General features: G+C 39.4%; 2 protein-coding genes across 10 annotated transcripts in view; both read right to left on the reverse strand.

Annotated features, from left to right (window-relative positions):
• Positions 1-27,033, reverse strand: part of Cadps2 (calcium dependent secretion activator 2) — a 535,973-nt gene that overhangs the window by 358,130 nt on the left and 150,810 nt on the right. The gene's annotated exons all lie outside the window — the stretch shown is intronic.
• Rnf148 (ring finger protein 148) lies at positions 2,444-3,717 on the reverse strand. The gene has a single exon (XM_048450985.3). The coding sequence runs from the start codon at positions 3,500-3,502 to the stop codon at positions 2,591-2,593; it is 912 nt and encodes a 303-aa protein (XP_048306942.1). The 5' UTR covers positions 3,503-3,717; the 3' UTR covers positions 2,444-2,590.

Raw genomic sequence — 27,033 nt, forward strand, 5'->3', positions numbered from 1 at the left:
TATGACAAAATGGCTTGAAATATACAAAGAGTCATAAATTAGGACTGTGACCAAATGAGAATGAAAGGCAATGAGATCTATAACACTAATTTTACATATTTGGTCTCTGTGAATTTCTTATTACCATGCAAAGAAATAAATGGCATACAATTTCTGAGACATTTATTGACTTTGTCTTATTTTGATCTTTTAAAGCAGTGGGTTCTCAACCTGTTGGTCTTGACCCCCTTTGGCAACTTTTAGCTCCAAAATATTTATATTACAATTCCTAACAGTAGCAAAGTTACAGTTATAAAGTAGCAATGAAAGTAATTTTATGGCTGGGTGGGGGGTGGGAGGGGTAGGGTGTCACCACAGCATGAGGAACTGTATTAAAGGGCTGCAACATTAGGAAGGTTGAAAACCAATGCTAAAGTACAGAATCCAGCTCAATTTCCTTGTCTCATTCTTACACAGACAGTCTCGACCCTACAGTTTGGGAACCACTGCCCCAGAAGCTCACAGAGCAATATAGGTTCTTGCCATTCCTCTTGGTTGCCGGCTAGAATTAGATGATAAGACCTTATTGTTAAAGGCAGCATACACATTGGATTCATGGTACAGGAGAAATCAGGTTGGAATAGAGCTAGAAGTTGGCTCCCTGAGGCTAGCTCTCTGAACTCTGGAAGATGCTATGCAGGCTGCTGACAGAGAAAGGACATCAAAGATCTTACACAGTTGTGACTCCTATGGTCTACAAAACAAACCTGCCAGGCACAATGCACTCACTCGTGCAATAGTAGCATTACTGTTGGTGAGCATCAGCTATGATTTGATTTGACACCCACTACGTGGTAGGTAATCTGTAAACCTGGTCAAAAACACACGGCTAAGGAGATCACAGGTCCTATGGAAGGAACCTAGGGCAAGGTGATAGTGTTAAATTGTGATCCAAGTATTGTTTATATCCACAGACATTGACTCCCCTTGGTCTTCATTAGAGAAGCCTCTCTTAGTCGTGAACAGTGGTAAATACAAGACTCCTGACTACACAGAGTGTTGAACTAAGTGTCCATCTTCAATCAAGACATTTATGCCAGTCCAGAAGAAGATGCAGAAAGAATACAAAAGCTAGAGAACTAGAAGAAAGGACTTCAGAATACTATCTCCTGGAAAAGCCATGCGATTGAAATTATGAACTCACTAGAAGCTGTGGACATCAGACTGATTCTGTACAAGAATGGTCACATCAACAGCCAGGCATAGTTGCAGGAGAGGCTCATAAGAGTCTACTCCCAACTGCAGAACTATTTCTTCCTGATGGACTCGGTGTGAGGGGGAGCCATTGCTACAGTTGTAACCCATTGATGACTGCATCAGACCCCAGTGGGTGGTTCTGATTTAACAGTCACCCAGATAGTCCTGCTTAAACTGTAGAGGTCCTGACTTAGAAGGGATTAGTGGCGGTGAGGGGTGGACACTGATAGGATGAGAAGGGGATGCGGGTGTCTGGGGTAGATGAATCAGAATACATTGCATATGTGCACAAAACTGTCAATTAACAAAATAAATCAATGAAAAGTTCAAATAAGTAGCACAGCTCAAAAAATATTAGTGTGGAACTTTTTGTCCACCATGGTTGATTTTCTCTTGCTGAGGCAATGGCTGACTCATTTCCAAACAGCTCCTTGGGATAAGCGCAGTAAACAGTGTGTAGACTTGCGAAGACCCTACCACATGCCATCTGCATTGAACATTAAAAGCTAAGAGAGATTTTCACCCAAACCACAAACCTTTGTCTTTCAGCTTTTTAATACTACATAGGTGCCTACCCACTCACCAGAAAGGAGAGTGAAAATGAGTCAAATGTAATATTGGAATTGAAACTGAAGAAAACATTTAGATCTGCCGTAGTGTCAAAGGCCATATAGATTCTCACTACCAACTGAGAAGAGAAGCCAATGACAGCCCCTAAGGGATATTTCTAGAAGAAACTCTTGTAACCGTGGCTGTTTCACTATGGTAGGATTTAAAGACCCATAACAAACAGGTGAAATTTTGCAATACTGCTCTAAACAAATGCCTAAAATACTTTAAAACTTTTATGTATGTAACAAATTCTATCCTATAAAATAATGAGAATAAAGAACATTCAACCCATAACTTTGGAAAACAGAATTTCATGGATATTATTAAAATTAATTAACCATGACAATTTAAATCCAAATCTAAATCTATAGTGGTTAGGATGTAAACTGTTCAGTGAAGTATTAAAACAAAGCCCCCAAATAAATATCTTAAAAATGAAATGGTGTAATAGCCTGGCCATTCCCTACTACATCAGAGCCATCACACAGAAATCTGAAGATCAGAATGGGTATTACTTTTAAAATATACTTTCTTCCTTATTTGGCGAAGCATAACAATGTCTGACAATTAAACTGAACAAAAAGACAACAGTTCATGAGTATGATATGGAGTTTTATTTTCAAAGCACACGAATTTCATCTTCTGTGGCTGGAGAGAGGAACCAAGGGTCAAGTTTTGTCTGTGTGTATGGTGCAGTGAAAGGCTTCATTTAATTTTAATCTGTGCAAAGATCTTGAGCTTCTTACGGGTTCAGAATGTCACCCTTGCACATGGGGCATGTCCGATGGGCTAAAAGCCAGGGGTCAATGCACGTCTTGTGGAAAAAATGCCTGCAAGTTAAAATACGTATTACATCGTGTGCTTTGTACATATCGAAACAAACGACACAGTTGTCTTCATTTGGGTCTAGTTCCTTGTCCCCTTCCTTGAGCACTCGAAGTGGCAGCTGACCAATGGCTTTCTTCACATCGGCCTTTATCCGTCTTTGCCTCCTGGTAGAAGAGTTGGGCACGCGAGGTCTCCAGGCACAGTACAGGAAGAGGTAAGCAACTGTGGCTGCCAGGAAGGTGAATAGAGACATGGCATAGTGACTCAGCCATGGTATATGCAGTCTCCCCACTTCAATGATGATTGTCACGTAGACACCTTTCTGGACCAAGTGCAAGAGCTCCATGCCTTTGAGGTTGCCTATCATCACAGCAACAATATTGTCTGTTCCCTGGTGAGACATGGGAAACACCTTGTTGCCTGTACCTGGATAGTTGTAGATGATCACACCATTTGCTCCCTTCTCTGCTGCCACGTTGATTTTATGAGTAAAAGTACAGCCTCCTCGTTCAATGAGGGCCAGCCAGGAGTCTGCCTGATCTGGCCTGCTGAAGTTGGTCATGGGGTTACAAGCATTTTGATTCCACCCTTCAGGAAGTACCACGGCACCAGATGCCCTTTCCAGAGGAGAATGATTCCCAAACACTCCACTCTCTTCCAGTTCTGATATGATCCGGTTTCCCACCTGGAATGTTATATTCAGATGAGCCGTCCATATTGCTTTTCCTTTGGAGTCTGGGAGGCTAAGCAGTAGAAAGATGCTAAGCCTCAACAGTCGAGATGACGCAGACCTAGGAGCTGAAGGAGTAAGTCCAAGTGGGTTCATTCCTCCAGGAACTGATAGACATGAAAAACAAACAAACAGCTGCTTTAAAGGAGGTAAAGGAGCTGGCTTGAGCTGCCGAGAACAGATTGCTAAAGCACAGAAATGAAGAAGGTCTGCCTGGATGGAAGACGCCTTGCTCCTTCCAGCATTTTTACTCCTGGTACTTTATCTTTCTTATAGTGAAAATTCAAGAGATATTATTAGTTCAGTGTGATTTCAAGAAACTTATGACTTCCTAATGGGTAAATTGTGACATCAGAGGTAGTTAAGCCAATCCAGTAGTTTATAGTAATGCAATGTATACTGAAATCCCATTGGTCAAAAGGGCTACTCAGCAATAAGTCAAGAGGTGTGTATTCATACATATGTCTATGTTTTAGTGTATGATTGAGATTACATGTTATTATTTTATATTACACACACACACACACACACACACACCACCACCACCACCACCACCACCACCACCACCACTTAGAACACACAATTACTGAAAAAGAATGGTAAGCATTAGAAAGAACACAACTTGAGTTTTGCTTTTATATATGGATATACTGAAATATATCATAAACCTTTCCGAAACCCTTCACTCGCATTAGTGAATGCTTCGCTGGTCAGGGGTCAGCTCTCATTTTGATCTACACTGCCCAGTTGGCCATTCTGGACAGTAGGAGTAAATCACCCCACATTCTGCTGCCACTAAATGCTAACACCAAGATCAAAGATCTAGCCCAGGAATGAAGAAGGAAAAAAATGTATTTTTTTCCTGATATAGACCCATCCCACAAGGCAAACACATTTTTGTTCATTGAGTCTGTTACTGAAAGACCTATGATGTGCTAAAAAAAAATGAAAATAGATACTGGGACAAAAACATGATACATGATACAATGAGTAGATTTGAGACAAATAAATACAGATATGAATAACTGTAAGAACTTTGAACAGAGAGCACCAAGTACAGAGACAAAGATAACACGGACTGGGGACTTCTCTTAGCGCCTCGAGGTAAACTTGCCTAAGAAATGATAACCTGATACATCCAAAAGAAATCCAAATTCCCAAAGCAAAGAGACAAGCCTGGAGGTAGAGGAAAGGGTAACTTTGTCCTCTGCGATGGAAAGCCACATACCATGATAAAGGATCTGAAGGAAAGCAGACTCATCAGGAGGCAGTGAAGGAGAAAAGACAAAGGGTCATTGGTGTGATTGGTGGCACATATGCTAGCCCAAGGTCTCGGGAGTTATGTCCCAGGGCATGAGAAACATACTGCCAGCTTTGTGCCTTGAGGATGGTTTAAGCACTTTTCAGACCCTTTGCTTTTTCTTTGAATCTCTGTTAGAAATCTTTGCACAGAGATAGGTAAGCTGACAATACTCATTCAAACATGTATTGCCTGGGTATAGGACAGCCTCTGTGACGGGTGGGTTGCAAAGCTTTGGGGACACAGAAAGAAAAGACCTTGCTTGTTTATGAGGCTCATGTGCAGACTGGGCCCTTCCACTGAAAATGCAAGTGTTAAGAGAGGGTATGATTTTGACAAAAGCATTCCTTGTACTATTGAGCAACAACACTAGACGATATTTGTTTGCAAGGTGGATATTGATCAAATTCTCAATTCGTACAATTTTATTCATGTGTGATTCAGTTTGCCTCTGAACTGCCTTCAAAGGTGGAATTTTCCGTGTTCAGAGTGTGAACTACTGTTTGGGTCTGTTAAAAGTGAAAATGTGAGAACCAGTTAAGTTTGATGTTACTTAGGAGGTACTTGTTGAATTGGTGATTGCTTTTGGAAGGTGATTTAGTTCAGGAAAGTTTATTTATTTTGTCTGCGCACAATGTGTGTCCAGTGTCTTTAGAGGGCAGAAGAAGGCATCAGACTGGAGTTACAGACCGTTGTGAACTGTGATGTGGATGCTAGGAATTGAACCTGGATCTCTGGAAGAGCAGCAGCAAGGGCTCTTACCCCCTGAGCCATCTCTCTAGGCCCTGTAAGATGATTTAAAAACAATCTTGTTCTGACATGGCCTTTATATTTCAGTGGGTTTGTTTGTTGTTTTCAGATAGGTTACTACAATGGACTCAAACTTGATAGTAGTATAGGACAACCTTGAACTTCTGGTCCTCCTGCCTCTGTCTTTCTAGTGCTGGAAATACTGTCTTGTTCCATCACATCCCAAATTTTTTATTGAGTTTGGAAGGGCAAAAAGTTTGCATAGCAAAATATGTATAGCTCAAACCATATCTCAAGTCAAGAGTTTCCTTTTCTGGTTGGAAGGAGCAGCTTACAAAAAATCTATACATCTATTGACTTTTTCTTGCTATAATATGAAGAGGCTAAGGCCATGGTAGTTAATTTTTTTTCTCTTCTGCCATAGTCCTAATACAAAATGCTCCCTACATCTAACACAGGCTCTCTGAAGCAGATGTAATTTTGCCTTCTGATGGGTATTTTCTATTTTCAGAGACTTTTTTTTATTATTATCAAAACTGGGAAATGTGCCTGGCATATTGTGTCTAAAAGCCAAGGATGCAACTAAACATTCCGAAATGCTGAGTGTGGCCTCTTAGATACTCCTAGCTCAAAAAGTCACAAATAAGGTTAGGAAAGCCTGTGATAATGGTACAGTCTTAGGAGAGAGGCACTACCCCCAAAGTCCCTCATCCCTGAGAGACAACAAATGCTGAGCTCTGGCTGTACAGTCAGCTTTTGTACCAATGTCTGTCAAGTAAGATGCTCTCAGAATGTGCCTCCATTTCCCCAGCTTGTCCTAGCACAGAAACAGAACAGCTCTCTTTAGGAATACTTATTATCCCATCAGGAATGGTTGCCAGTTGCATCCATTTTAACAGAACTAGAGCAGAGTCTTCAATCCTGGGGCTGGCATTGTTAAACGGGGCAGAAAGAGGGAATGGGTAATTGATGCCACTGTAATCCGTTCCTTTAAAAATAGTTATTCAATGTATGGGCTCTTAGCACCTGAAGATTTTGTTCTTTATTCTATTGATGCTTGCAGGTAGATTAAGGGAAACAGAACATACAACTAGGGTTTGGAAGATCCAATAGTCCAAAAGTTGCCGATTTTTACATCTTTCCATTCTGCCTTTAAATTATGTTGGTTTTCCCCTTAAGTTGGCTCCCCCGATGAGTTCCCAGGATGGTTACTGTTCTAATTATCCATATGCACACAGCATCCTGAGGTACAATACAACATTTCTACTCCTACATTTCCCTTTAAGAAAAAGGGAAAAGATTCCCCCAGATATTTATCAACCTTCTCTGAATGTCTGTGGCTAGAACTACTTTTCAAATTCATATTTAGTGGATACATGAAGTGAGTTTGGTTATTATGATTGACACAGGCAAATCACAATTTGTCTTCTGGAGAAGCCCATGCCTGCCTGAGTACATGAGTGGTGAGAAGGTAAAGGTATCCATTCTTAGCTACCAATGGAGCAAACTAAGAAGCAAAAGGCAAACACTCAGAGAAGTGGCAGTTGCAGGAACCAAATCCCTGATATACACTCAAGGAAATACTTAAATAACCACTAACCAGAGCAAACACAATGTACAATCCACACACGGTACCACCATAAGACAGGGTTCTTGTTGAGGTGACAGACTAAACACAGTCCTTAGGAGGGCATGACTATAAGAGAAACACAGAGAAATTGCAAGTATATAACAGTTGGACTCTAGGGAAACTTTGAGGATTATAATCATCACTGAGTAATGTGATGAGATCAACTCATCTCCACTCCTATTTGTTTTTGTCCATTATCATGCCTCCCAAAATCCCAACTGTGATAAAGAAAAGCGACCAAGAACATTCTGCTCTTAACAGCATCTTTAAGACATAGAGAAAACAGAAGAAACATCATCAAAGTAACCCACAAGTTCTAGTACACAGATTATGGGTCACAAAAATTCTCTGGGTTTCATAAAGCACACTTACTTTGCATGTAAACTAAAGAAATGACAATTTAATGTTCATTTGTTTTTGAAGAGAAACATCATAAAGGGATTTGAGGGTAAGAGAATGCTGATTCAAAGTAGCTTGCTAAATGAAACAAAAGAATTTTCTGAAAGCAAAACATTTCTTTTTACAATAAAATTTTACTTTATATTATATTTGGCTTTTTATATATTATAAAATTATATAAGTTTGTAATTCTTATACCTAACAATGTTGTCTTTTTCCTCGAACTTATATTAAGTTAATCATTATACTCATATGTTCAAGAAAACATACATGTGATAGAAAAAAGAACATGTTTTAAACATACTAAACCACTCTCAATCTAAGACAATGAGTTCTAAACATGCTAAACATGGAATACAGTAATTTTAAAAAAATTACATGTGGACTTCTGGATTGTTTCCATGTTCACACATGGGACCCGGGAAAGCACAAAAATCAGGAAGAATTGGGCAGCACTTTTTGAAGGCATGTAAGGCCTGTCCCATGAGATGGAACCCATACTTGACACTGCTAAAGGGGCCAAGAACCAGACACAAGATAGCTCTTCAGCCTAGGGGAAACACTACAATATTTCTCAAATATGTAACATTGCCCTGGCTCAAAAGGATCTATTTGGGTGGCAGATAACCATGGTCACTCTACTCCATGAGTTGAAAACTTCCCATGCATCTACCTGTATTCATATCCATTCTATCAGTCCCTTCTATCCATCAGATTTTGGTTCCTCTTAACTTTTCTTTCTTCCCCAGGAAAAAAAGCAATCAAATTTACAATGGTGCTCTTGTTTATTGAAAAGCTCAGGTGTCTGTCCCTACAGCCTCTAGGGATGACTTACAAGTCTCTACGCTGCCTGTTCTTCTTTCTTCCCATTCAGGATCATTTTATATTATCGACCCTTATATTTTTACTTCTTCAATTAAATCAGCTTCACATTTCCTGTGCGCCTTTCAAAACAATCAGTGCACTGTCCTTTGCATGGGCTTTGACTATTCTGCAAATCTTAATGTGTCTCTTCTCTGCAGGACATATTATGAAATGGCCACACTGACTTCCCTCTCTGTACAGATACCCTCTTGTGGTGTGGCTTAGAAGTTCTTCCATTAAAGGGTGACATTTGTTTCCATGTCCCCTTAGATCTGTGTGCACTGAAAACTGACTGGCCAATAGACTTGGGCAGAAGTGACAGTATGCCAGCTTCATCCCTCAGCTTTGGTAGGCCTTGCATTCTTTCCTTACTCTCTAGAATTCCTGCTACCTTGAAGTGAACAAGGCTATTCTGAGATGAGGATGTGAATTAGAATACTCTGGGAAAGTCTAGCTCTCCTAGCAGAGGGTATTTGACATTAACCTCCACATGGGCAGGCGTATGAAAGCTGAGGCAGAGCAGAGCTACCTGGATGACTCAACGGTGACCAGACCTTGACTCTCCAGAAAGAACTAGAGGCAACAAAAAAACACGGAGTGGGAGAAAATAGTCTTCTCCGGGGAAGATCACACCAATATGTTGCCAACCAAATGGACAACCCTGAAAACATACACACAAGTAACATAATACAGACTGAGCAGGTTACTGTTAAGGATATATGTGTGTTGGAGGAGGGACCGCTTGTTTGTCCTGGCCACCCAGAACCAAAATAAACTATTTTAATTAAAGCATTGCTTGGACCCATAACTCTAGCTTCTTATTGGCTAATCTCTTACATATTAATTTAACTCATTTTTATGAATTTGTGTATTGCCACATGACAGTGGTTTACTGGTTAAAGTTTTTCACATCTATCTCTGGCGGCTCCATGGCTTTTCTTTAACTCTGCTTTCTTTCTCCCAGCATTTAGTTTAGTTCTCCCCACAAAACTCTGTTCTACCCTACCATAGGCTCAAAGCAGTTCTTTATTCATTAAAACAATAAAAACAACACATAGACAAAAGGTCCTCCCACACTGTATGTGTAAATACATATGTACACATTAAAACAATAAAAACAAAGACCATTAATTTGAAGTAAAAGAGAGATATGCTTTGGTCTGAGAGAAGAAAGTAGGAGGAAAAAAGATGTTAGTGTATTAAAATCCCAAAAAGTAAAATAATTTTTATAAAGATGATCAGAGACCAGTGCTCCAATGTGGGTCTCTGTCTCTATCTCCATTTATCGCCAGATGAAGGTTCTATGGTGATATGCAAGATATTGATCAGTGTGGCTATGGGCCTAGGCCAGTTCAGGCACCCTCTCCTCTGCTGCCCAAGGAAGCACTGGACTTAGCTCCCAAGGTCCAAATGAAGAGCAGAAGGAGGGAAAACATGAGCAAGGAAGTCCGGACCACGTGGGAACCTTCATCTGGCAATGGATGAAGATAGAGACAGAGACCCACATTGGAGCATTGGACTTAGCTCCCAAGGTCCAAATGAGGAGCAGAAGGAGGGAGAACATGAGCAAGGAAGTCAGGACTGAGAAGGGTGCGTCCACCCACTGAGATGGTGGGACTGATCTACTGGGAGCTCACCAAGGCCAGCTGGACTGGGACTGATGGAGCATGTGATCAAACCGGACTCTCTGAATGTGGCTCATGGTGGAGGCTGACTGAGAAGCCAAGGACAGTGGTGTTGGACTTTGATTCTACTGCATGGACGGGCTTTGTGGGAGCCTGGTCTGTTTGGATGCCCACCTTCCTGGACCTCGGGGGAGTGGGGAAGACCTTGGACTTCCCATAGGGCAGGGAACCCTGACTGCTCTTTGGCCTGGATAAGGAGGGGGAGTGGGAGTGGGGGAAGGGGAGGGAAGGAGGAGGAGGGGAGGAGGTAAAAAATTTTAATAATAAAAAAAATTAAAAAAAATAAAAGTCGAAAAAAAATTTAAGAGAAAAAAAAAAGATGAGCAGAGACATGAATAAGCCTTGACATAAGCTGGGGAATTTTAATCAAGCCACAGATTTCTGAACAATAAGATGCATTCTCTCTTGAAGAGCCATAAAGTGGTGGGTGACACAGGACTACTTATTAAGTCTTCTTACAATGTTTAAGATCTCATTACAATTTGCAGAGCAGAGAGAGCAGAGAATAATCTTATTCTTACTTCAGTTGACCAAGATTCTAGTACCACACATACACCATCACAAGTTATAAGGAAATAATGAATTACATCAATAATCCTCTGTGTTCTGACCTATAATATTCCTCACAAAATAAACTTTTCTAATTAGTGAGTCTTCATAATAGCTAGACTATGAATAATGTAACCATATTTAATTTTGTAGATCTGTTACTCACACAACTTGATTTTTATAGTCTTACCTGGATGAAAAGATAGATGAACACTTATAGTAAAATGCCTTGATATTTTAATAAGAATAAAGGTACATTTTAAATTGTGAATTGATTTATATATAAACATTAGTTTCACATTAAACTGGAAGCATTTCCTTCTCCTTCAACCTAGCAAGCAGAAGGCAGTGCTGTAGTCAACAGGAGAAACATTATGACACCTACCAGGTACTTAGGGAGAATTTAAAATTGTACTTTTTTTCATTAAAGACATAGGAGTTATTGAGTAATCTAAAACAAATACAAGGTTATTATCTCTGTTTGAAGTTAGATCAAAATCATCTTCGTATTAACCATTTAGATCAAATCTTCATTTCAGGAGTGAAAAAGAAGAAACATACAGAAATATTAAATATACCCAAGCAAAATCTTTTGAATTATGAAGAGAACTCCTCCCATTCACTTGATAATCTATTTTGTCCTTTTCTCACTGAGGTCTGGTGGTGCCAAGACCTAATGGGTATGGGTACTATTCTGGGGCTGTAACACATCTAAGATATTCTAGAACCTAAAGTGGGTCCTGAACCTTCCTAAGCCACCATTAACCACTGAAGCTCTTCACAATCTCTGCCTTCCTAAAATATTTAAATTCTATGAAGGGGCACGAATTCCAAGTGAACCTGTCACCAACTGGAATTGCAGCAGAAGAGATTAAGGGGATTTTCCCATTTAGAATCCTTATATTTTTTTCTCAATTTACAGGTCAAAAATCTCATTCTCATTTTTAGCTAATGTAATCCCACCAAGGATGCATGAGGGAAGGGAACAATATAGACCCCACACATTCACAGAAACTGTACTGGGTGTCACACAAGGCTGTATGACAACTATATAGGAATCCCATCTCTGGTACCTTTGGGATGAGAGAGGGCCATATTTTCAGTATTTGTTCCTGTAGGGTGTAGAAGCAATGCCTGCTTCTAGATGTCCTGGGGAATATCAGATGGCAGGTGTCATACCTATTTATAAATCCCCGAGAATACTGCTAGCTTGGCAGATGCTCACTAAGTGGGTCTTCACAATCCCTTGTCCCATATAATTTCCTATTTTCTATTTCCCACCTAATCGAATTCATCTCATTCCCCCAACATCCATCTATCTCAGTCTGTCTGGTCAAAACAGTCTGTTCCTGTGACATCATAATTTTGCACTCATTCTGTCTCACATTATGTATAATGAGATGCTGATACATTTGTCTGCGCTGTTGCATCCTGTAGAACATCTTGTGAATAGTATGGTTATTGTCTTAGTTTTTAAAATTTATGTTTTCTTCATTTCATCCCTGTACTACCACAAGAAAAGCTATTCAAGAATTCTGACACATGCTTGCCTTTCTAAATTTCTACTCGTTAAAACATTAAGATACAGCAGCAGTGTTCACAACCTTTGCTTTACATGACCACCAATTAAAAACAAAAGAGGCAACCATTTGATAACTCTTCCCTCAGTTAAGAATTACAATGACAACAGTTGTCCAGAAAAGAGGCTATTTAATATCAAAGGATCAGGGGCCATCTGTCTAATAGCTTCACTCTCAAATCTAAGAGCAGATTTCTTCACATCTGTTTCTGAAATAGGTACTCAACATACAAATGCAACCAAAACTACCAAGGATTTCTAATATACAGCAATCCACCTTTACTGATGAAAATGCACACTTTAACATGAATATATCCATTCATATGCACTCATTTGTCTTTACCAATTGATCATAAAACATGCAGAAATAGATCTATGGGCACAGATACTTATATAGGTCTATATAGCTGTATGTTGTCATAAACCCCAATGAGTCATAATCAGAAGTCTGTATTACATTAATAATGGATGCCTACAACTTAGTACCCTGAGAAAGGCTCAAATATTGTATTAGCAGTAAAAGTTAGAGAAGATATTTCTATGAGCTATAAACTTCTCCAACACAGAATGCTTCCTGTCCAGATATAGTCAAATTTAGCTTTCTCCACGCATTCCTTTGTGTATCCATATATATGTATATAAATTTGTATTAATAATATAGCAAAAATACATACTATTTATGTACATATTTTTATTATCTTCTTTGACACAGGATTTTGTGTAGCCCACTGGCTTTCAACGGGAGGCTGGCCTTGAACTCCTATGCTCCTGTTCCCAGCATAATAAGCCTGATCCACAATATTCAACTAATATTTGTCCACATTTTAAAAATTAGTGTTCGAGTATTTCTGGAAATAGAAATTATTTCATTTTTATATGTTTCTCAGTAAACGGTTTGCATAGTTCCTTGTGATTTTTTACAGGTACAAAAACTGTTTATCTTCTTACTCTCTTACAAAGGTTTTGTTTTATTTCTAATTGAAAGGTTTTGATATATTCCTTTGCATTCCTGTTGGGGCCTAGCAGACTAGAATATATAAATTCATTTATTTATTTTTTGATATATTTGTGGAATTCATTTAATTTACATTATTTCCTGTTCTTTTCTGTTATATAATCCAAAGCTAACCCCCAATTAAATGCCTACACAACTGATTCTATCATTCGCTTATTCACGTCATTAATCAAGAATCTAACACAGACCTAGGTCTAGGTATTGGAAATAGAATTTTAAAAAAATCCTGTTTTCATGATCTTTTCATGTACCCAGGACTTCAAAGGCAAGGTCAAGATTGTATCTTATTCAAGAGGCTGACATTCTGATGTGATAAATGATAACCAAGCTTCCAAGTGCCAGAAAAACAATTACTTGGTGATTTAAAAATAAAACTTAACTCATACAGATCTGGAGTCTGGTAAACCAGATATAAAGAAAGTCATAGAGTCTAGAGGGAAGTACTTTTCTGGCTCACGGATGGTGTCTTCCTACTGTGACGTCACTTGATAGAAGGAATGAGGAATGTGCCTAGGTTACTGTGATGTCACGTGATAGAAGGAATGAGGAAGGTGCCTAGGTCACTTTCATAAAGGCACATGCCTTGTTCTCGTGGCTTTTGTCCCTTGTCCCTATCACCTCCTGTTTCAATTATTTTGGTTGTGATTTCAGCATCCCAAAAGGGACATAAAATTTAATATTTAGTTTTAGAGAAATAAAAAATGATCACACTTTTTCCTGCTGCATATCACATAAATGAAAACAAAACAACAAAATGATCATAGTCAGTGGTTCCTTCATTCAAGTATGTCAAAGTTTATATTTAATGACAAATATTTATTTCATATCTCATCAATAATTCCTTAAGTTGTTTTCTTGTTTTCCATACAGGGTCTCTTCTAGTCCTAGCTGGCTTAGAACTCATGATCTTCTTGTCCCCACCTTCCAATTTCTGGAATTACAGTCATAAAACGCCACACACTCCTGAGGCTTGCAAGGAAAAGAAGGTGTCACATCTCATTAATACTTAGGTCAGACTGGCTCTTCCTGTTTTTGTTTTGTCTTTTGTTTTTGTTTATCTCTACTAGCTCTGCGGCCCTTGCAGGTTGCCTAAAGATACCTGTCTTAGTTTTCTTTTATACACATGGAGTGTAATAATAGCCCCAAACTTTTAAGACATTTATGAAGACTAAATGAGATGAAGTACAACATTTCAAGTACACAGAACATTGGTTAGCTCATCCAGCATGCCATCTGTTCCCTAGTATCCGTACCATCCCTGTGCATCCAACAGTATTAGCTATTCCACCAGATGATAATGACTCCAAGATCTTCAAGACATTTCCTTATCTTACAGTTCTGAAGAAGTCTCTGTACGGCCACTTATCACTTTTACATATCTACTCTTGAGGACTAGACATCTGTTTACATGACATTCTTTAGTAGCTACAGAGCCAATGTTTGTCAGAGACAAAGTACTCCGAGCTTCGTAAAGAATGCATGAAAATAGTTGGAACACTGTTACTATGAAGGTCTAGGCCAAGTTTTAAAAAAGATTGCTTTTTGAGTCCATACGCCCACAAACCTCCCATTACAAACTAATAAGTAAGTAAAACTTTGGTGAAATATTTTGGCACAATAATGTTGAATTTAATGACAACAGCTTTGCTTTACTAATTGTTACATTACAAATCCATATAAAATTGCAATAATTACTCAGACCACCAATGATACAAAAGTTGATTTGAAATTTAAGGAACAGACAAGGCTATAGTTCTGTGAGAAGCCAAAAAATAAGTTTATAATTCACACATAGAAATTACTTCTGGGTAACTCCTGTGTTGCTTGTCTATTTAATGCAGAATGTTAAAATAACAGAGATGAAGCAGGTGCCAGAATTCAATGATTGATAGGCCATGCAAATCAACAGAAAAGGAAAACAGCTAGTTTGAAAATCTACATGTGGTAGACACCACATAAATGTATAGAAAGTAGACATAGTACTTTTCATTTCTACAGGCTTTACAATTTTTAAGTTGTTTTACCATGGTTTTAAGTTTAAACTTCTATGGACACTTGACCTACATTTGCATTGAAGGTATTTGGCATTCTTATCAACAATTCAATAAAATTAAATAAGAATCAGCATCATAGAAGAAACTGTAGAAGGAATCCACAGTAAGCTTGAGAATGGGTTACACAGAATTTTAATTTTCGTGTTTATGGTTCAATTGAAGCACACCACACACATGAAATGTGTTACTGGAGTGATGAATAAACAGAGAAGACAGGAAAACAAGTTCACCACCCAATATATGAATAAGTCTGTTCACGTTCAAGGTGGTTGTATGCTTATGAACCTCTCTTGTTTCACTCCAACTATTATAGTCTTATCATTGTTAGCTAAGAGTAAAATCAAAAATGTCATTGCAATCATGACTCAGCCTTTCCCAAATGATTGTTGCCTAGTACTCTTATCCCATCTACTTCTTTCCTATGAGCTTGGCCTTAATGGCTGAGCCACCTTTCCAGACCAATGTCCTATCTACTTTTAAATTCACCATAATGCATGCAATGGCATGTATCCTATAAGAAGTTTACACAGAAATGAAGAAATACTTGAACAGAGTAATCTGTTAACATCATACAATATTTATCTATCTGTATCTCTCTCATATATATATATATGATATAATAAATTTAAATGTATATATATAATATATATAAATTATATATATAATTTATTATATATTATGTATACCATGATTGTGGTATAAATAAATACTTGCATGTGGGTAGGTGTACTTGACATATGTGTGGAGGCTGCAGGTTGACAATGGCTGTCTTCCTTAATCACTCTCCATGGATAAGACTAGACTGGATATCCAGCAAACCCCAAAGATAATCCCACCCTCACCTCCCCAGTGCTGGGATTACAGGTGTGAGCCCCCATGCTCAGATTTAACATGGACACTGAGATGAAGCTTGGGGTTTCATGTTTTCTCACAAGGACTTTACTAACAGAACTATCTCCTCAGCACCTCACAGGCATTTATAAGGGGTGCAACCACTATTTGAATCCAGTAATTATCTGAATGTCTTAAATCACAATTAAAAGTCTTAAAACAACTATGTCCAGTTAGGTAAGTGATTACATTCTACACAGAACTCTGGCCAAGAACATTTTAGATGCCGAGTAAATCTACCCCCTTTTGAAAAATAAAATTAAGTCCCTTAACTCATTACACTAAACTTAATGTTGGAGCTTTCCAACAAATACTAGCTATATTCTTTACCCAATATTGGTGATTCTTAAACATGTTAAATAGAAATCATTTCCCGAGGCTTCTGCAACAAAATACCACAAAATACATGGCTTGATAGGAGAGTTAAATGTCCTTCAGTTACAGAGGGTGGAAGAGCAAAGTTGGCAGAGCTGGCTCCTACTGCAAGCCCCAAGCAAGCATCTTCCCGCTTCACTCCCAGCCTTTGTTATTGTCAGCAGCTTCCGGGGTCCCTTGGTCTACAGACATATCACTAATTCCCAAAGGTCAAGACAGCCAGAGAAATCACCATCTGGAAGAGTCTGAGAGTTCCCCATGAAAATGGAATCTTCCTGACATGAATCTGGGTTTCTCCCATGGCACTCAGAACACGTTTCTGCTGCTGTAAGCGGCTCAGTTCATTGCTCTTGTCACAGATTGGCATGAACGCCATGCACTAGGCTATGCTTGGAATTCTTATTCAGATCCTTGTTCACTTTGTTCAGGGGTCATTTGCCTTTTCACACTGAGGCATGGGACTTGTGCATGCATCTTAGATGTGAAGCCTATGTTGTGTACAGACATTTTAGCATCTTTCTAGTCTTGGCTGACTCCTCTCTAGGTGAGTTGTTTGGGCCAAGGTCTCTGCATCCTTGAGGAGTCTCCTTTCCCAGATGAAGCTTGTACAGTTGTAAGGAATCTATGGTCATAGGATTTCTGAGTCTTATAGTTTAAAAGCAACAAATTACACCAAAAACTTTCTTTAAATCCCAGCTATGGTCTCATTCCTTTGAATAAGAACTAGAGTGCACAGCTCTGCCTTAAAAACAAAGCCCAGATTGCTTGACCTGGCAGAGAGGGATCCTCAGGTACTAAAACACTTGTTTAGATCTGGGTTAGATCCTAATATGTACAAAATCAAACGGAATCAAAGCAAATCAAATCAAAACACAATGAAAAGAAAACAAAACTGTTTAACGTTTTATCTTTCACAGTTAAGCTTCTAACTGGCATCTGGCTCAAATCCTTTCTCTCATAAAATCCAAAGTCAAAACCAAATAAACAAATAAAAACACAAGAAAATAAAAATCCCCTACAAATTGTGCAACTATAAAATGAACTGTGCACATTGCTTTAAAACCCCAGTTTAATAATAATAATTAGAAAAAAACTTGTCTGCTTTTATTTAGGTATGATTGAAATTTCAAATCACCCCCTAAGGCCCTAATAGAAATCGCAATTGCACATTTTGTTCTCCAAGATTTCATTTCCAAGGATCACGGTCCTTACATACATGGTTCACTATAAATTCGAAAGTATTTGTCTGTCACGTTTCTAGTAATCTCATTGAAAGGAGAGATGAAACTTAACACTCTGAAATTGCTGAAAGAGTGCATGTCATATGTTCTCATCACACACAGCTAAGTATGTAGGCGAAGGATACACAAATTAAAATGGCTGAATCTTTCTACCTGGTGAGTCTATGTCGTAACAGAACTTACAAGCAACAAACAACGATAAAATGTGGAGGCCCTAAGTTCAGTTTCTAGAACCTACAGCAGATTTCTCACCAGTTCTTAAAACTCCAGATCTAAGAAATGAGGAGTCCTCTTCTGGTTGCTGCAGGTACACACACACATATCACACATCACCACAGCCCCCCTCCACACACACACATACACACAAATAAAAACAAATCTTTCTAGATTTGTGTGAAAGATATCTTATGTGAAACAAATACATTCATAGTTTATATACTCACTCAGTACAGCTACTAACAAATGTTGCTACAGAGACATTATTGATCTTATTAAGGTACCTAATATGCTACTTTTTGTCTCCAATAACTTAACTCCAAGACTGCAAAAAAAAAAATAGTAGACTATGACCTTTACCTGTAATGCTCTAGTTGACATATATCCAAACTGCAGACAATCACAAATATGGGGTCTACATTCCATGGCCAGTGACTGCCCCAGTCCCTACCATATATGCAGATATCTTAGTTAGGGTTACTATTGCTATGATAAAACTTCACTGAGGGAAGCTAAACTCAAAAAGGACAGGAACATAGAAGGAGGGGTTGATGTAGAAGTCATGAAGAAGTACTGCTGCCCAGCTTACTCCTCATAGTCTGCTTTCTTATTAAATCCAGGCATGGCATCATATACACTCATCTGGGCCCTCTTCTGTCAATCACTAATTAAGAAAATACCCAACAACTTCATGAAACCAAAAAGCTTCTGTAAGTCAAAGGACACCATCATTTGGATAAAGCAGCTGTCTACATAATGGGAAAGATTTCTACCAACTCCACATCAGATAGTGGGCTAATATCAAAAAATAGATAATGAACTCAAAAAACCATACCTCAACAAACCAAACAATCCAATTTAAAAATAGGGTACATATCTGAACAGAGAATTACTTCTTTTGTTTAATTTTTTTTAAATTTTACATACCAACCCCAGTTTCCCCTCCTCCCCTTCTCCCGCTCCCTACCTTCCCCCATTCCAACCCCCATTCACACCCTTTAGAGGGGTTAAGGCCTCCCTTGGGGAGTCATCAAAGTCTGGTATGCCAAGTTGAGATAGGACAGGCTCCTCACCTCTGCATCAAGGCTGAGCAAGGTATCCCACCATAGGAAATAAGCTCCAAAGAGACAGTTCATGCACTGAGGATAAGCCTTGGTCTCACTGACAGTGGCCCCACAAATAGATCAAGCCACACAACTGTCACCAACATTCAGAGGGACTAATTCAGTCCTATGCAGGCTGCCCAGTTGTCAGTCCAGACTCAGGTCAGCTATCTCTGTGGTTTTCCCTATCGTGACCTTGACCCCCTCCCCTTCCTTCTCCCTCTCTTCAACTGAGTTCCAGGAGCTCAGCCTAGTGTTTGGCTGAGGATCACTGCATCTTCATGCAGATTTCATCAGTTACTGGATGTAGGTTCTATGATGACAATTAAGGTAGGCACTAATCTGATTACAGGGGCAAGGCCAGCTCAGGTACCCTCTCCACTATTGGCTAGAAATCTTAGCTGGGGTCACCCTTCTTAAATCCTGGTAATTTTCCTAGCTTCAGGTTTCTCCCTAACTACATAATAGCTTCCTCTATGAAGATATCTCTTTCCTTGCTCTCCCTCTCCATCTCTCCCCAACTCAGCAATCTTGACCCCTCATGTTCCCATTCACATCCCCTCTCTTCTAATCCCCTCCTAGTTTACTCAGGAGACATTAGCTATTTCCCATTCCTGGGATCCTCCATGTGTGTCCCTCTTAGAGTCCTCCTTTTCACCTAGCTTCTCTGGGATTATGGATTATAGCCTGGATATCCTTTGCTTTGCACCTAATATTCACTTATGAGTGAGTATATACCGTGTTTGTCTTTCTGAGTCTGGATTACCTCACTCAGGATTTTTTTTCTAGTTCCATCCACTTGCCTACAAATTTCATGATGTCATTCTTTTTTTACTGCTGAGAAATAGTCCATTGTGTAAATGTACCACATTTTCTTTATCCATTCTTTGGTTGAGAGCAATCTCAGTTGTTTCCTGTTTCTGGCTATTACTAATAATGCTGATATGAACATAGTTGAGCAAGTGTACTTGGGGTAGAACTGATCATCTTTTGGGTATATACTCAATAGTGTATCACTGGGTGTTGAGGCAGATTGATTCCCAATTCTCTGATAAACTAACATACTGATTTCCACAGTGGCTGTACAAGTTTGTACTTCCACCAGCAGGGGAGGAGTGTTACCCTTATTCCACATCCTTTCCAACATAAGCTATCATCAGTATTGTTGGTCTTAGTCATTCTGACAGGTATACGATGGTATCTCAGTGTCATTTCTATTTGCATTTTCCTAATGGCTAAAAATACTGAGCAATTCTTTAAATGTCTTCTGACCATTTGGGATTCTTCTGTCATGAATTCTCTGTTTAGATCTGTATCCCATTTTTAACTGGATTATTTGGTAGTTTGATATCTAGTTTTTTGAATTCTTTATATATTTTGCAGATCAGCTATCTATCAGATGTGGGGTTGGTGAAGATCTTTTCCCATTCTGCAGGCTGCCATTTTGTCTTATTGACCATGTATTTTGCCTTACAGAAGCTTCTCAGTTTCCAAAGGTCCCATTTATTTATTATTGCTCTCAGTGTCTGTGCTACTGGTGTTAAATTTAGAAAGTATTCTCCTGTGCCAATGCATTCAAGGATACTTCCCATTTTCTCTTCTATCAGGTTGAGTGTAACCAGATTTATGTTGAGGTTTTTGATTCATTTGTAGCTGAGTTTTGTGCATGGTGATAGACATGGATCTATTTTCATTCTTCTACATGTCCACATTCTGTTATGCAGCACGATTTTTTGAAAGTGCTTTCTTTTTTTCCATTGTATAATTTTAGCTTCTTTGTCAAAAATCAGGTGTTCATAGCTGTGTGGATTAATGTCAGGGTTTTCAATTCGATTCCATTAATCCACTTGTTTGCTAATCAGAGAATTCTTAATAGAGAAATCTCCAACGGCTGAGAAACACTTAAATGTTTAACATCCTTAGCCACTGATGAAATGCAAATCAGAATGGCTCTGAGATTCCGTGTTACACCTGGAAGATTGGTAAGATCTATAACACAAGTGACAGCTCAGCAATTGCCAGCTTCATAGGGAAACACAACCCCAGAATAGCTAAAACAATTCCAAATAACAGAAGAACGGCTGGAGGTATCATCACCATCGATTGCAAGTTGTACTTCTTTCATGTGTTCGGAGACAATTTTGACATGCAAAGGCTATACCACATTGATTGCATTCATAGGGTTTCTCTCCAGTATGTGTTCTTTTATGTATCGGAAGATCACTCATACATGCAAAGGCTTTACCACACTGATTACATTCAAGTTGTACTTGAAATAGGGCTACAGTAATAGAAACTGCATGGTGTTGGCACAAACACGGGCATGATCAGTGGAATCAAATTGGAGACCCACACATAAATCCACATACCTACAGATGCGAGTTTTTTTTTTTAAGACTAAGATACCAGAAATAAACATTGAAAAAAAAAGGGTAGCATCTTTAAGAAATGATGCTGGTCAAACTGGACGGCTACATATAGAAGAACCCAAATAGATCTAAACTGATCACTGGAAGGAGTACAAACTTGTACAACCACTATGAAAATCACTAGTTCCTCAAGAATAGGGGAATCAATGTACCTCAAGGTCCAGCTATACCACTCTTGGGCATATGCCCAAAGATCATTTCATCTTTACACAGTAATATTTGCTCAGTCATGTTCATTGCTATAAAGAATAGCCACAAACTGGAAATAACCGAGATGACCCTCAACAAATGAATGGATAAAGAAAATGTAGTACATTTACACAATGGAGCATTACTTAGCTGTTAAAAATAATGAAATCATGAAATTTGCAGGTAAATTGGATGGAACTAGAAAAAAATCACCCGTAGTGAGGTAACTCAGATAGACAAATATTGTATTTATTCACTTAAATGTGGAAAATAGATGTTAAGTCAATGAATGATAACCAACCTACTATCCATAGAACCACAGAGTTTAGATACAGAGTGAGGGTGTAGATAGCTCTCACTAGGAAAGGGAAATAGAATTGATAGTTATGAATGGATGTGGAGGAGAGTGAACAGGAGGGTCAAGAGGACAGATGGTGGGAAGAGGGGGATGAGGGAAGGAATATAAAGAGTGACAATTAAAATTAAGGGCCGTTTAAGGGGAATTACAGAAACCCAATACAGTAGAAACTTCCTAAACATACACATATATGAACATTATTGCCAAATAAGAGGGGAGACAGAGCCTGAAGTGGCCATCTCCTGTCACCAAATGAAGCTTCCACTACCAGGACTGGGTTACATCTAATTGAGCGGTTGGACAAAGGGTTCCCATGAGAACTCCAAACAATCTGGGCTGCTGCCAAGACTATAGCTTGCTCTCCACAAAGTCTTTTCCAGCCAGCAGAAAGTGCTGTGGGAAAATAAGACACACCTGACTTTTCTTCCCAACTGCATACCCCAGGCAACATACTGGAGGAAGGGCACAAGGCGAGAGGCAGGACCAAGGCTCTTGGTTATCCCAAAGCAGTGCTCCTTGGGAGCAACAGTGAAAAAGAATAGGACCAGAAAGGGAAAAAATCATCTATTAGAAAACAATAGACAAAGTATCCACTGAGAATATACATATTATTATTAGAAAACAGAAAACATATATATTATTATTAAAGTTCTGTTAGAACACAATAAAATCTCTACAGCATTTAAATGTATTGTTTTCCTGTTTGTAACATGCCACGAAAATCTGTCACCTTAATGGGGCTTTATAACAAGTGAAATGATAAAACCAAGACTTTTGTGTAGCATGAAGGAGACTTGCTAAAACACGTGCTGTGGACAGTCCCACTTTCAAACTCAGGAAACATCCGATCCTACAACTTATTCACAGCATATCTGACAGTTTCTATCACTTTTTTATCATCTTGAATTAATTTTTCAAATAGACTGTCGAAACCCAATTAGAAAGTTACCTTCTCCTCTCAGTTTGGTCAGACTTAGCAAGGAAAGGTGACAGATATTTAGTAGCAAAGCTTGAGTTGTCTGGCAACTTCAGAAATGTGTAAATTGAAGGTACAAACACATAAACAGACTATAAATAATTCTTGAGGTGTAAAACAAAGAGAATAAAAAGATAAAACCATGCAAAACTTTCACAGTGTGTAAGACACACTGGCATTATAAAAAGCAGAATCTTTTTTAATCTAAATGAGTACGGACTACAAATGACATATATGGTATTGCTTGAATGGATCTTTGACGTCTTCTTGGAATTGGAAAGGTAACAATCAACTTCCGCAAACCAAAGTAATAGCAAAAGTAAAGTCGCCTCACTACGAGGAGAGCACAAAATTCTCCTGCACAGAAAATACTGTATGACATTCAGCAACTGAAATCTATCTTCCTTATCTTTAAGCTAATGGGTCTTAAAATTAGGAACCTGTCTTGTGACAGGCAAAATTATTTCCTCCATGTAGTAAAGTTACTGGGCAGAAAATACTGAAGCAGATTATTGTAGCAGAACAGCAAATTCTCTACACATGGCTTATTATTTATCATGCAAGGAACTGAACTCAGGGTCTCTTCATTCTTGGAATGTACTCTACCACTGAGCTATGTATTCAGCCCACACCCTTTATTCTGTCTTAAGAATGTGTGATCTGTATTCTTCATGTATATTTCTAGATCTCTTTCTGTCTCTCTGTCTCTCTCTGTCTCTGTCTCTCTGTCTCTCTGTCTCCCTCCCTCTCTCTCTCTCTCTCTCTCTCTCTCTCTCTCTCTCTCTGTGTGTGTGTGTGTGTGTGTGTGTACATGAGTGGGTGCTTAAAGAGGCCAGAAAATGTCAATGGTTTCCCTGCAGCTGAAGCTGCAAGTGGTTGTATCACCGTGGAAGGTTCTAAGAACCAAACTCCTGTCCTCTGTAAGAGCAGCAAATGATCGTAACTTCTGGGCTTTCTCTCTGTCTCCAACTCTTTATTCCGAAAGTCCACACATTTAGAGTTCGCTAAGGTAGAAATGTCCTACATGTCATTGTTATTATACAATTTAACCATTTTATCTTCGCCACTTAAAGCCTTCTGTTTTTATTATTCTCTATTTATGTTTATATAGCTAGAAGTTTCCCTGACATAGAAAATATTATAGGAAGAGGAAATGAGGGGGAGGAAAATAAATAGTGGGAACAAAAATGGGAGCGAGGCAGACTAGAATGAGAAAAATTATGGGGATGAGAGAGGAAGATAAGAGACCCAGAACACCTAGATCACTTTCCCATGGGCTATCACCAGAAACCAAGGGCTCAGAGGACAGGTGGAAAATGTGAGGTAGATCTTAAGAGCATTCTGACCTTCTAAATGAGAAAGAATAATAAAAAGTAGGTTGCTTTTGCATATTTAGGAAATATCTTTTTCCCATTGCCAAACAGCCAATCATTCATAAAAACACTTAGTGAAATGACAATATAAAAACGCTGGAAGGGAGCTGATCAAAAGGGTCATACAGAGGCCTCTACAGTCCAAGCATTTCAATAAAACATGCAAATAACCAGACACTGTGACACAGAGAAGCTGAATCCCTGAGCACTGAGCAAGTCTGGCTGTTAGTTAGAAATCTGTGGGTCCAGACCTGACCATCAGCTTTAAGAAAAGCAAATACAAAGAATGAACCTATTTTCATTCACGGAGAATCTGCCAAAATTAGCACTCAGGATGGACTTTATCCTTTCTTGTCCTACCCACATGCTGTGTTTTGTGTTTTGGACATGTCCTGAGTGTAACCTCCAAAAGAAAGTCTAGTGGGAGGTTATTAGCTCATAGGGACCACTAATCTTTCAGAGATTAGAGTTACTCTTATGAGACCCCCTGAATAGTTCTCAAGAATAGGTTGTGTTAAAGGAGCAATCCTGGCTCTTCCTGATATGAGAATTCCCCTCTGTATGCTGTAAATACAATTGGTTAATGAATAAAGAAACTGGCTTAGACTGATAGGGTAGCGTAGAGCTAGGTACGGAAAACTAAACTGAATGCCGGGAATGAAAGAGGGTGGATGTAGGTACACAGGTTCCCCATTTTTCCTGAGGCGCTATGCAGGGCTGTTCTGCTTCCTGGTTCCACTGCATCAGCTTGAAGGCGTGGCATAGAACTGCCTTCTCCTGTTTTGTCAGTTTTGCCTATGGCCCAAAGGTGTAGCTTAGAAAGAACTCTCCCTTAACCGTTGTGGTAGTTCCACCTGCAAGCAAGGTTCTCGCCGCAGGCAAGGTTCCCGGGTCAGCTTTTCCCTGAACCTGAGCACGCCCACCTGGCTTCCTCTTTTCTCTGTTCAGCTGCTCTCCGACCTTGGGTGTGGATCCCTGACTTCTCCCTTTCCTTGATCCTGGTGGGGGCTGGTGTCCTTTTGCCCCACAGTATATATATCCGACTGATGCTTAATAAAGCTGCCATCTGCCACTGCTCCTCGGCAGATGAGCCAGGTCTCTTTGTGTGTGTGTCGTCTCTGTTCAAACCCCTAGGACAATTGTCCGTTCTCGTGGGCTCGGGTCAGGAAAGCACGCGCCTGTTTCGAGGTTCGGGTGTCCACAGAAAAGTGCGGAAGACAACAGGTGGAGTCAGGAGAAGCCCATGGAGATGCCTCCAGAGACAGACATGCTAAAACTTTGCCAGTAGGCCTCAAGCTTCATGGTAAAATATAATATAATGGAGATGGGTTAATTCTAGATGTAAGACCTAGCTAGCAACACACTTAAGTAACTGACCAAGCAGTTACTTAATACAATTTCCGTGTGGTTATTTCAGGAGTCTGAGCGATTGGGAAAAAAAAACAAAAACAAATGGAGGGTGGTAGGAAAGTCAAGCAGCCTCCTACAATATCTTCCCATTTCCTGTTTACTGTGATATGCTCGCTTTCTCCCATCATGTTGATATTTACCACACAGACTTTTCCTCAGTTGATACTGATACCATACCTTTGAACATCCAGAATTACAATTTAAATAAACCTCTCTTTTCATATGGATAAAGCAGAAGTAACTTTTGCAGAACTTCATCAAGGACACTAATCATTTGTCACTATATTTCCATGAAACCTCTTTCAAGGACTGCTATGCCATGCCTTGCAATTAGATAGATTGTAGGAGACAGAAGAAAGAGAAAGTCAAAGTGTCAATTCCTTCACACTATAAAATCCTGGCCATTATTCAGTATTTACTGATAAGCGAGGGCAAAACAGGTTTTTCAGGTGTGTAAGGAGGTACACACAACCACCAGTTATTGTAGAGTGCTCCTAGATGATGTAGATAAATCTGCAACAAGGAAAAAAGATGGGAAGCATTAAGGGAGAAAATAGGAGAGGGGAACAGAGGAGGATGGAGAAGGAGGAAGATGAGGAATGGTATGTTTTCAAGAGGAGACAGAGAGACTGAAAAGAGGAAGAGGGAAGAGGTGAAAGAGGAAGCAGGCAAGGAAGGATGGGGAGGAGAGGAAATGGAAGAAGGGAGAAAAAGAAGAGGAGGAAAGATGAGGAGAATGGAAGAGGAAGGAGGGGAGGAGAAAAAGAAACAGAGGAGAAAAATGGAGGATAGACAAGGAAGAGGGGTAAGAGAGTCAGTTGCCCTGGTGTTAGAAATCCTGAGCCCAGGGAGACAGCTGACCTAAGACAGCTCTTAGGAGCTCTTGGACTCTGGACCAATTCTTATGGAGTTTCCATGGTACCCCATGCACATGTGTGACAGTTTAATAATCTGGTCTCTTTATAACTCTACTAGCAGTGAGATCATAACCAGCCCTGGTGCTTAGATGACTTTTGCAAATGTGTTCCCCATGACGGATTACTTGCCCTGCTCTAATGCAAGGGGGAGGACCTAGGTCCTGCCTCAACTTGATGTGCCATGCTTTTTGCTGAAGCCCATGGGAGGTCTGATCCTTTCTGAATGGAGGAGAAGAAGGAGTGGAAGAGGAGGGGTTAGTTGGGAAACAGGGTGGGGCTTAGAGGACAAGAGGGAAATAGACTGTGGTCAGAGATAAAACAGAA

This window comes from Myodes glareolus, chromosome 25 (assembly GCF_982192425.1).
Source record: "Myodes glareolus chromosome 25, mMyoGla1.1, whole genome shotgun sequence".
NCBI classification, from domain to species: Eukaryota; Metazoa; Chordata; class Mammalia; order Rodentia; family Cricetidae; genus Myodes; species Myodes glareolus.

Coding starts and splice junctions, on each gene's coding strand:
- Rnf148 (XM_048450985.3), bottom strand. CDS start 3,502: ATGAACCCACTTGGACTTACTCCTTCAGCTCCTAGGTCTGCGTCATCT.